At 38.2% G+C, this 11,560-nt stretch overlaps 1 protein-coding gene across 3 annotated transcripts; it reads left to right on the top strand.

The window, feature by feature from the left end:
* The first annotated feature begins 1,719 nt into the window (after positions 1-1,719).
* NXT2 (nuclear transport factor 2-like export factor 2) lies at positions 1,720-10,677 on the top strand. 3 transcript variants are annotated; one of them, XM_011984527.1, is made up of 5 exons: positions 1,720-1,925; positions 2,884-2,968; positions 3,984-4,070; positions 7,440-7,584; positions 8,490-10,677. In XM_011984527.1, the coding sequence occupies exons 1-5, from the start codon at positions 1,831-1,833 to the stop codon at positions 8,669-8,671; spliced, it is 594 nt and encodes a 197-aa protein (XP_011839917.1). In that variant the 5' UTR covers positions 1,720-1,830; the 3' UTR covers positions 8,672-10,677. The 3 variants fall into 3 exon arrangements, with proteins under 3 accessions (XP_011839917.1, XP_011839918.1, XP_011839919.1); XM_011984528.1 differs by lacking the exon at positions 1,720-1,925 and adding an exon at positions 2,611-2,762; XM_011984529.1 differs by lacking the exons at positions 1,720-1,925; positions 2,884-2,968 and adding an exon at positions 3,071-3,216.
* Positions 10,678-11,560: the final 883 nt, after the last annotated feature.

Below are 11,560 nucleotides of genomic sequence, written 5' to 3'. Positions count from 1 at the left end.
GTTTCTATATTATCAGTTTACCCAGTCTCCTATCTTTGTAGCACAATGTAGCAGTTTCCACTTTGTAGCACAAAATTTCGTGCAAAAATTCAGTGCAAAACTGGGCCCTCCCTCCACCTCTAACTCAACTGTCCCTTTCCAGTACTTCAACCCTCCCATATTTTTCAACACTATTTCCACACCAATAGCCACCCTCACAGCCATTAAAGAGGTCACAAGAGTTGGGGTTCAGGGGACATGAAACAAGGGAAGGCTTCATAGGGAAGATCGCACCTGTCCGGGAGCTCGGCTCTTAAGACGCGAGTCTGCCGATGCTCCCGGCCAAATAAAAAAACCTCTTCCTTCTTTAATCCGGTGTCTGAGGAGTTTTGTCTGCGGCTCGTCCTGCTACACTGGTCCCTGAAGGACAGGTAGAAATGGAGGGAACGTTCCAAAAGAGGAATATATAAGTAAATGCATGAATAGCCAAGTGTCTAAAAGCAGACTTTGGGATTTGAAAGTTTGGGGGGAAAATCCCAGGTCCACTAGCTGTATCATCTTAACCAATTTACTTAACTTCTTTAAACTTAAGTTTAAATTTTTAAAAATCTAGATAATAATGTCTGCCTTTCTGGGGGTCTTGAGGATTGAATGAAATCATATAAAACACAATCTCTCAATCAAGAAAAACAATCACCAATAAAGCAGTAAACAACAGTCATTCTTGGCAACCAGTAGTAGTTAACTTTGCCAGTGTCGGTGAATTTGGGAGAATAGCCTGGGAAAATAAATTCAGATCAGACCAAGGTAGGTATTTAAAGATTATGAGAGTTTGGAAGAAAATAGGCAATAGAGTTATCAAAGTTTGTGTGGGAGGAGAGAATGAGAGGGGGAATGAGAAGGGGAAAGGGATAGAAGTTCGGGGGGAGAGAGGGAGGAGAGAACGAGACGGGGAAAGTGAGAGAAGTGTGGGGGAGAAAGGGAGGGAGAGAGCCAAAAAGAGAGAGGGAGAAAAAGGAAAAGAGTTAGCCGGACCTGGTGGCTCGTGCCTGTAGTCCCAGCTACTCTACTCGGGAGGCTGAGGCAAGAGAATTGCTCGAACCCAGGCGGCGGAGGTTGGCAGTGAGCCAACTTCATGCCACGGCACTCCAGCCTGAGCCACAGAGCCAGACTCCGTCTCAAAAAAAAAAAAAAAGAAATAAAAAAAAAAAGGAAGAGGGAGAAGGGTAGAAGGATTGCTATAGGGAATGGTCGGAACTAAGCAAGTTACTCAGTATTTCTTTGTAACTCATTGATGTTATGTTTATTGTCTAGCACTCTCATTACACTTTGAGCCTCATAAGAATACGAAACATGTCCATTTTATTCACCACTCTATATACAGAGCCTTGCACAATCCTTGGCACACAGTGACTACTTGATAAATATTTATTGAATGAATCATGATAAGGAGGAGAGGGAACCAAAAAAATAAAGATTCCGAGAATTCAAGATAAGCGACTGGGAGAACACAAAAGTTTGGAAGTGCAGAGGAAATAATGAGTTTAAATTTTGCATGTACAAGTTTAAGAAGCCTATAGTGCACTCGTGTTCATGTTTAGCAAAATTCATATGTGTAACTGGAGCTCAGATAAGCGGTGCGGGCTTGGGATAGGTTGTTAAGATTCATTAGCATACGGGCAGCAATTTACATCACCCGGAAGAAGGGAGGCTTTAAAAGGGGGGATGCACCGGAAGTGACGCCAGTCAGGGGTTAGGTTAGCGGAAAACGGAAGCGGAGTGGCCGAGAAGCAGCTTCCGTTAGCACTACCTTAAAAGGAAAAGAGCCAGATAAAGAGAAAGGTTAAAAGTATGAGAAAGTGCAGAAGCCACTGGTCTCAGGGAGACAGAGAAAGACACCAAAGAAGAAGTTACTATTATGAGGGACCACACACCAGCCACTCAAGGTAAAACTACAACATCTAATTAATTTGCCATTTAAATCAGAAGTCGTTGGCGGCTTTGGGATGAGAGGTTTTTAAGGGGTGTTGGGGAGCAAAGCTAGATTGCCGTGATAGTTATATTGCTTGAGTTTGAATCTCAACTAGTCTGTTACGGTAGGCAGATTCACTCCATCTTAGCTGTAAAATGAAGATGATAAAATAATAGCAATTACCTCAGCATTGTTATAATAAGTGGATATATGTAAAACTGATTAGAAAAGCACCTTACATACAATCAGCGCTTGACATTTTAGTTATTGTTAGAATACTTTGCAGAATAAATAGCCCTTAAAAGGTGGTGAATGGCACTGTGAACTTAATTTTTGTTGGTGTCTGCAAGACATTGTAAAATGCCAGAATGGGGAAACTAGATGAACTTTTCCTGTTGAATATGGCTAGGTTAAAATGAAACAGTAATTTTAGGCGTACTGCCAAAACATAGTAATTCGGTGAGGGTGATCCTTCCAGAATGTTCCAGAATGCTAAATTGTTCACTATTCATGCACGCCTTTCCCCAAGCTCCGCCCATTTATCCTATAGGCTACGGAATAGGAGGTCTCGCATTTCGAATTGGTCTCCAGAGGACTTCGGCTCCGCCTCCTGGGGCAAAAAAAGTCCCTGTAATTGAACACTTTCATTTTTGCTTGTCCCCAGGCTTGTCGGTAGAAAACTAAGGGACTTTCCTTTTGAGTATCATGTTTACAAAAGCGAAGTGGTTTTTAAATTTTAAACTAAGTATCAAACAAGTAGATAAGGCGGATGGGAGGGATCTGCAGGAACTGAAGGGAGGTGGAACTTAAGGTTGGAACATCGGTGTGCTTTTAACGACGGACCGAGCTACTTCCGGGAGAGAATGGGAGGGTGGAAAATTCTGTGCGTTTGGCGGGTTTCGCTCTCTTCATAAGTATTGATCATTCCGCAGCTGTGGGGGCCGGACACGTGAGGAGGTAGTGACGCCGCCACTGCCGGAACACGCTGCTGCAGGCTCCCCGATGGCCATGTCTGTGGTGAGTGCTTGGGCTGTGGCAGGTCTGCTGGGCGCCGGACTCCAGTGGCTGATTGGAGGGACTCCGGGGCGGTCTCGTTGCTGCTCACGTGGATAGGTGACGAATCACGGCCCGGCTCTCTGTACTGCGGGGCGGGGCCCACGTTTTGCTGCCCGCCCTGCCGGCCCCAACCCCGCCTGTTTTGCGGTCGCTTTCTGGTCCCGGAAAGGACCCTGAGCTGCGAAATAGCGAGAGGCGGGGGTGTTGGGGTTTGTTGTTTATGGCTTGCATTCTCTTTTTCTCGATTATCTTCCTCTCTAAAAATCACTTTCAGTTACCTGACAAAGAAACTGGCGATTCATTGTTCTTAATTCTGTAATAGACTGGGCCCCGTAAATGAATGAGAAGGAAGGTATTCCTTAATTCTCCGGCACGAACGCCAACAGCGTTGCTTTCTTCGGTTTCACGGTTCTTATGCAAACAGCAGTGAAAGTTCACGTAATGTGGGAAAGTTTCCTAAGTGGAGCTGCCAGTTTTTCAAGTAGTTGAACTACTTTGGGGTGTGTGTGTGTGTGTGTGTGTTCCGTTCAACAACTTTGGAGTTTGGCCCTAACATCTCACATGGAAAAGAGAAAACACTTGCCTAGCTTATTCAGTGGCAGTTTTCGCCGCTCGCTCTCCTTTTCTAAGGGTCAGGTGGTGTCATTTTCATTGCCGTGAATGTTTGTAAAATATTGAAAGTCTAAAGTACTTAGTTGCCAAGAAAAGATTATAAATTTATATGTAGAGACTGAAAAAGACTCAGATTCATTGAGAAGATTATGTCCTAAAGACATGCACTTAAAGTTAGTGAAAAATTTTAAAATTGCAAACTTTAGAGTCCAGCCTTTAAAATGGCTGAATTTATATGAAAGAATGTGGACTATATATAGAACTACATGGTGGTTGAAATAAATCATCAGCTTCTGTCAGTGGTTTTGTGTTTGTGAGGGGTTGAAAAGGTTGGTAATCTATACTTCTGGAATTTTTCTTGTAGGATTTTAAAACTTATGTAGATCAGGCATGTAGAGCTGCTGAGGAGTTTGTCAATATTTACTATGAGACAATGGATAAAAGAAGACGGGTGAGTGTTATAGACTCTACTACTGTTTTTAGACTACTACTCGTTATTAAATACCAGGTCGTGTCTGGAGCCAGCGTTTCATCTGCCTTGCATAAGTGGTAACTGTGGACTTACCCTTTAAAAGCAAATTGCTCAGGGAAGGATTGGTATGGCATTCATGGGAACATGGGCTCTGGAATCATATCCCAGGTTTACCTTTACCTAGTTTTTTAACCTGGAGCAAGCTGTCATTTTCCCTTAACCTCATTTTCTTTTCAGGTTGGTAAGTATGAATTAATTAAAATACCGCACTTAACATTGGGCCCAGCATATATTCACTTAAATATGTTTCCTTTTCTTAGTTCCATCAGTTAACCAATATGGTTAAGGTAGTATTAGTGCTAATGGAGGGGTCGGTCATTACTGGGAATATTTCCTGATTCGCCCCTTTTATTTCATATATTTATAGGTAATTTCTGATTATGGTTCAAAAGTATAGCTTACACCCACAAAAAGTATGCATGTAGCATGGATAATATTAAGTCCTCAGCAGATCGAGATTTCATCAGCTTTTTCATTGCAACTTATCCCTGCACCGTATCTTTTAAGTAATTATGTCAGTATGTAGTCAAGTGAGTCTTGTCTAGGTCTCTTACCAGCATAGAACTGTGCTTTGGAGAACTACTTCTATCCTGCAGCTGCAAAAGTTAATACCCTATCTCTAAAAACCTATTTTTTGTATAAAACCCATTTATTAAACATGGGATTTTATATATATATATATATACTTTAAGTTCTGGGATACATGTGCAGAACGTGCAGGTTTGTTACATACGTATACAGGTACCATGGTGGTTTGCTGCACCCATCAACCCGTCATCTACATTAGGTATTTCTCCTAATGCTATCCCTCCCCTAGCCCCCCACCCCCTGACAGGCCTGGGTGTGTGTGATACTTCCCTCCCTGTGTCCATGTGTTCTCATTGTTCAACTCCCACTTATGAGTGAAAACATGTGGTGTTTGGTTTTCTGTCTCTGTGTTAGTTTGCTGAGAATGATGGTTTCCAGCTTTATCCATGTCCCTGCAAAGGACATGAACTCATCCCTTTTTTTATGGCTGTATAGTAGTCCATGCTGTATATGTGCCACATTTTCTTTATCCAGTCTAACATTGATGGGCATTTGGGTTGGTTCCAAGTCTTTGCTATTGTGAATAGTGCTGAAATAAACATATGTGTGCATGTGTCTTTATAGTAGAATGATTTATAATCCTTTGGGTATATACCCAGAAGTGGGATTGCTGGGTCAAATGGTATTTCTGGTTCTAGATTCTTGAGGAATTGCCACACTGTCTTCCACAATGGTTGAACTAATTTACACTCTCACCAACAGTGTAAAAGCATTTCTATTTCTCCACATCCTCTTCAGCACCTGTTGTTTCCTGACTTTTTAATGATCACCATTCTAACTGGCCTGAGATGGTATCTCATTGTGGTTTCGATTTGCATTTCTCTAATGACAAGTGATGAGGCGCTTTTTTCATGCTTGTTGGCCACATAAATGTCTTCTTTTGAACAGTGTCTGTTCACATCCTTCACCCACTTTTTGATGGGGTTGTTTTTTTCTTGTAAATTTATTTAAGTTCCTGTAGATTCTGAATATTAGACCTTTGTCAAATGGATAGATTGCAAAATTTTTCTCCCATTCTGTAGGTTGCCTGTCCACTCTGATGATAGTTTATTTTGCTGTGCGGAAGCTCTTTAGTTTAATTAGATCCCATTTGTCTATTTTGGCTTTTGTTGCCATTACTTTTGGTGTTTCAGTCATGAACTCTTTGCCCATGCCTATGTCTTGAATGATATTGCCTAGGTTTTCTTGTAGAGTTTTATGGTTTGGGTGTTACGTCTTCTAAGTGTTTCATCCATCTTGAGTTAATCTTTGAATAAAGTGTAAGGATGGGGTCCAGTTTCAGTTTTCTGCATATGGCTAGCCAGTTTTCCCAACACCATTTATTAAATAGGGAATCCTTTCCCCATTGCTTGTTTTTGTCAGGTAAAAACCTATTTTTTAAGGCAAGAGATAAAAGAAGTTTCTTGTACTGATATTTGATGTCAGGGAAAAGGGATGTGACAATGGATGTTTATTGTGCCTTGCCTTGAATGTGTATTGTACCTTATTGCTTTCAAAAAATAAAGTAGAAAAAAAAAGACAACATAGTTTATTACCAGTGTCAAGGTATGTGTTGACTTTTTTTTTTTTTTTTGAGATGGAGTCTCACTCTGTCGCCCAGGCTGGAGTGCAGTGGCACGATCTTGGCTTGCTGCAACCTCTGCCGCCCAGGTTCAAACGATTCTCCTGCCCCAGCCTCCCGAGTAGCTGGGATTACAGGCATCTGCGACCGTGCCCGGCTAATTTTTGTAGTTTTAGTGGAGATGGGGTTTCACCATCTTGACCAGGCTGGTCTTGAACTCCTTACCTCGTGATCCACGCACCTCAGCCTCCCAAAGTGCTGGGATTACAGGCGCGAGCCACTGTGCCCGCCCGGCCTTTTAACCCAAATTACATTATAGAATTATAAGCTGATAGTGTGTCTTGTGACCCCAGAGTTTTAACTGTTGAATTTCTGCCTCATTCGGGCCTTAACTTACTTGACTTATCAAAGTCTCTGCTTTAGCAAGTACTCATGATTCTTTTGAACTAAGTACACTAATAGAGTAGTACTATAGCCGAGCATGGTGTGACATGCCTGTAACCCCAGCTACTTGGGAGACTGAGGCAAGAGGATTTCTTGACCCCAAGAGTTTGAGACCAGCCTGAAGCAATAGAGCGGGACCCTGTCTCAAGGTTTTTAAAAAACAGAATAAATTTTAAGAAAACACAGACCTCTTCTCTAAAAAGTGGAAGTAATGAACTAATTCTTTCTAACACATGCAAATATTAAATGTTTCATGTATATAGCCACTAGCATTAAAGGTTACAGGTAGGGCGTGATCAAAAACTTTGTTAATTCTCATAATTACAAAAGGAAGACACACTAAAACTGGCTTGGAGCTGCATATGCTTGGAATTTGTGATCATTTAATTCATTTTAATACAGAAAGCAGAACTTAATTGGGTGCAAGGTTTTATTGTGTCTAAAGTGAAATGTGAAAAAATATATTTTACTGCCTAGTTTATAAAGAGTAAGATGATATTTATTTAAGGCCAAGATTATAAGACAGACGTTTTGTTCACATTGGTTTCCAGTGGAGATGGAGCAAGTGGAGTGGAGATGAAGGTAGAACTACAAAAATTGTTTATATACAATCTGTAATATTTTAATCCATTTCTATAAAATTTTTATCTAGAAGCAGAATTATTTCCCTTTTTAAAATTTGTCTTTCTTTTTAGGCACTAACCAGGCTGTATCTAGACAAGGCCACCTTAATATGGAATGGAAATGCTGTTTCAGGGCTGGATGCCCTAAATAATTTTTTTGACACATTGCCTTCTAGTGAGTTCCAGGTCAATATGTTAGATTGCCAACCAGTTCATGGTAAGATCATGTCTTTCAAGATGCTTCCTTTGTTTTCCTTTAGTAAGCACTGAGCTTTTACACCAAAAGCAGCGAGAAACTTTCAGTGGTAGAACTATTTACTTATTTGAGCAAGTTAAATATTATGAAAAATTTAACTGTCCAGTCAAACTTTGGTCTTCCTTCAGATTCTTTCCACTGCTAGGTTTTGATGGATTGTGTGATTTTGGCTTATTAAAAGTTGTATGTAAAATTGAGATTAAATGTGACTTTTGTAAATAGAGGGGAAAGATTATCTGATATCTCGAAATAGTTGCCTGCTGGACCCTGAAATGTCTCCAGAGTACAATTATACCATATCTCTGATTAATGTGTTTCAGTATCTTACAATCTATTAATATTTCACAGAAATTTACTCTGTTATGTGAAAGGATGACTTTTGACAAGACAATTTGATTCCAGGTAGATGGATACAGTTGAATATAACCTCTAGGTGGGGTCCTAAGTGCCTTAAATTGTAGTTTAGGGTGATTTTTTTTTCCTTTATAATTTCTGAAAAGAACAATAGTTTAAGAAGCAAAACATGAATAAGCTCTGTTAGAAAACTGAAATATTAATTCTGAAATATTTATATATATATATATATATATATATATGAAGGAAATGGTCCTATGCTAGATATAAGCCCCCCTCATTTTAAAACTAGAGTATCTCAAAGTTTTCTGGACTGAAAATAATTTTAATATCTTTGAATGAGTATTTAGTTTTCTGGATTTGGGTATGCATGCTTAAGATTATGCTCAAGGGACAGAAAGTTTATGAAAACATTTTTAAGCATTAGTCCATAAACAGTGTATTTTAAGCCTAAAAATCTGCTTATTTAGAGATAGAAAATGACCTGTTCTCTTTTTTTAATGTGGGTAAAGAGCAAGCAACTCAGTCCCAAACTACAGTTCTTGTTGTGACCAGTGGAACTGTGAAGTTTGATGGAAACAAACAACATTACTTCAACCAGAACTTCCTGCTGACTGCTCAGTCCACTCCCAACAATACTGTGTGGAAGATTGCAAGTGATTGCTTCCGTTTTCAAGATTGGTCTAGTAGTTAAAGGGGCAAAAGTCCATTCTCATTTGGTCCATTAGTTCCAGCAACTGAAATTTATGTGAATTATTTTGATTGTAGAAGCACTAATAATATGTGCTGAAACTAAATTTCTTTAATATTTTCTATTCCTATCAGCACCTTTTCTAGCAGCTGCCAGTTTGGAGCATTGACCTCTAAGAGCTTTAAAGCTATTTTTTTACATGCCTTATATACATTCCAATAATGACATTCTTACAGTAATATTAAGCACACGATCTTGGTACTAACATACTCACTGTGAACCCAGCCTATTGCAAAAATAAAATCCTTTTATAATATTATCTATGGGATGTCACCACAATATAATGCTCTGGGAAGAAGTGAAGTTTTTTGGTTATTAGGTTAATTTTGTAGTAAAACACATTGCCTGTTTTCAGTTAACACTGGTAATGCCATTTTAATATATGACTTTTTCAAATCAGTTCAGTGAAAATAGTACAGATTTAGGTTTACATAACTACTCTGACATAGTGGAATTGCATATAGAGATGTTCAGTAGTCTTTTTTCATTTTAAGTGATTTTTTTATTTTGACATGTTTTCTTATGAAGTAAATTAATCAACTAGAGAGGTACAAAACATTCTCAGTTGATATCTGAGTATTGGGTGCATTTTGTGGCTTAAAAACAAAGCTTCCTAAAAAGATTTTTCTTGGCAGCTTCAGGTCTATACATTTAGGTAATGAGTGGTAGTACAACAAATAGCTTTAACAGGAGAATAGGGAATGAGAAATAGAAATCCAAGGCTGAAGCCAAAAGTAAGGAGGGTGGCCAAATAGTAAACTGTTGGTACTTGTTTTCTACCTCCTAAAACTGTAGCTTATTTTTAGGATTTAAATCACTAAGTTAATAAGTATCCTTGCCAAATGATCATGGGTGTCATTTTTGTTCTAAGACTAATATTTTTAGATCTTTTCACTTCACCTCATACTTATCATCAATGTATATCTCCATTTATTCAAGAACTTACTGGGGTAAAATAACAGCAATAAACCTAACCTTTTAACAGGATCTAACATGAGAGTTGGAGTCAAAGCCATTGTTATCTTTTGGTGACACCCTTAAATTTTAAGTCTTCCATGTGAACTTTAGGCCCAAAGTTTCTTATGTATGACACATCCCCCAAATAAGTGATTTTTTCCCGGTGCTTTGTACTGTCAACTGCATTATCTTTAGTTATTTAAAGGTAGAATTATTTAATTTTGTGATTTGTTCTTCCATATGACATTGAGCAAATAGATCTGTTTTAAAATATGTTTCTGCTATGTGGCTAACTCATTGTCTTTTTAAAAAGAAAATGGAGAATAGCAAATCTTCATGATAATCCTCAAAAGAACAAAATGCTTAACTTTATCTCTCAATTTCTAAAGGTAAAAAACCTAGATTCGCTTTTGCTTAAACATTAAATATCTTTTCCATTTTTTAATGTTTATAAGCTAGATATGCCAGCTTTGTTTCTACATAGCAACCAAAAACTGTTTCTTTTCACTTAATTATAAAACCAGTAATTCATTTACTCTTGCCCAAAACTATACACTGTGTTTCTGTTATAGTAACAAAATAGAATTACGTAGAATTGTATGGAACTCAAATTTAAACCATGCTTCCTTGTGGTACTGATTGAAACTTACACATTTTATTCTACTCATAGTGAGCTTATTCTTATTTTGGATTGATTTTCCAAAACCACAGCTTTAGCAGCAACAGTCAGAATGCCCAAATGCTGTCCTTTCCCTTATGGAGAATAATGTCAAGTAAAAGCTGCATATAACTAGCAATAACTACATTGAACGGTGCATATTGTTCACGATTGTTGTGTGTTTTAAGACTTCTATATAAATTGCTTTTTCCAAACTCTGTATAACTTTTAAATGGCTGGAACTACTCTTATAAGGACTAGACTGTATTTTTGACATGCTCTTATTTTTGTAACTTGAAAAAATAAAATTTTGCCTTGTGACAGATTTTCTCAAGCTTGTTTTAAGGTCTTTTGATTTTTGTTCTTAGGTTTCAGAATGATTACTTGTTTCTTTTACAATATAAAGTTTTTCAAATTTAGAAAAAAATTACAGTAGTGTATTGACAACAGTGGTTAACAACTTGGATCTTCTTTTTGTTCTTTCTGTAACCTGCCATATCTTTCCCATTTTCCTGCCAATTATTCACATTCCTGAGATCATCACTTGTTTGAGATACCTGTAGGTTATTGGCGAGAAGTTGGAAATCTTAACCTTGAGAAACCAGCTAAAATACTATATTCAGTAGGCAGTGAAACCAAAATACAGTTGATTTCCAGAAAAAATGGTTCATTAACTTTAATTCTACATTAAAAATGTGTCAACACTACTGGGTAAATAACAAAATGAAGGCAGAAATAAAAGTGTTCTTTGAAACCAATGAGAACAAAGACACAACATACCGGAATCTCTGAGACACATTTAAAGCAGTGTGTAGAGGGAAATTTACAGCACTAAATGCCCACTAGAGAAACTAGGAAAGATCTAAAATCGACATCCTAACATCACAATTAAAAGAACTAGAGAAGCAAGAGCAAACACATTCAAAAGCTAGCAGAAGGCAAGAAATAACTAAGATCAGAGTAGAACTGAAGGAGATAGAGACACAAAAAAAACCTTGAAAAAATCAGTGAATCCAGGAGCTGATTTTTTGAACAGATCAACAAAATAGACCGCTAGCAAGACTGATAAAAAAGAAACCCCTGTGGGAGGGAATTAATTCAAAGAGAACTACAAACCACTGCTCAATGAAATAAAAGAGGACACAAACAAATGGAAGAACATTCCATGCTCATGGATAGGAAGAATCAATATCATGAAAATGGCCATACTACCCAAG

This window comes from Mandrillus leucophaeus, unplaced genomic scaffold, assembly GCF_000951045.1.
Source record: "Mandrillus leucophaeus isolate KB7577 unplaced genomic scaffold, Mleu.le_1.0 Scaffold269, whole genome shotgun sequence".
Classification (NCBI taxonomy): Eukaryota; Metazoa; Chordata; class Mammalia; order Primates; family Cercopithecidae; genus Mandrillus; species Mandrillus leucophaeus.
The sequence above is the reverse complement of the archived record's forward strand: the minus strand, read 5'-3'. Positions and strand labels throughout refer to the sequence as shown.

Coding starts and splice junctions, on each gene's coding strand:
- NXT2 (XM_011984527.1), top strand. CDS start 1,831: ATGAGAAAGTGCAGAAGCCACTGGTCTCAGGGAGACAGAGAAAGACAC. Junction 1,926..2,883: donor CCACACACCAGCCACTCAAG/GTAAAACTACAA, acceptor ATCATTCCGCAG/CTGTGGGGGCCGGACACGTG. Junction 2,969..3,983: donor CCCCGATGGCCATGTCTGTG/GTGAGTGCTTGG, acceptor TTTTTCTTGTAG/GATTTTAAAACTTATGTAGA.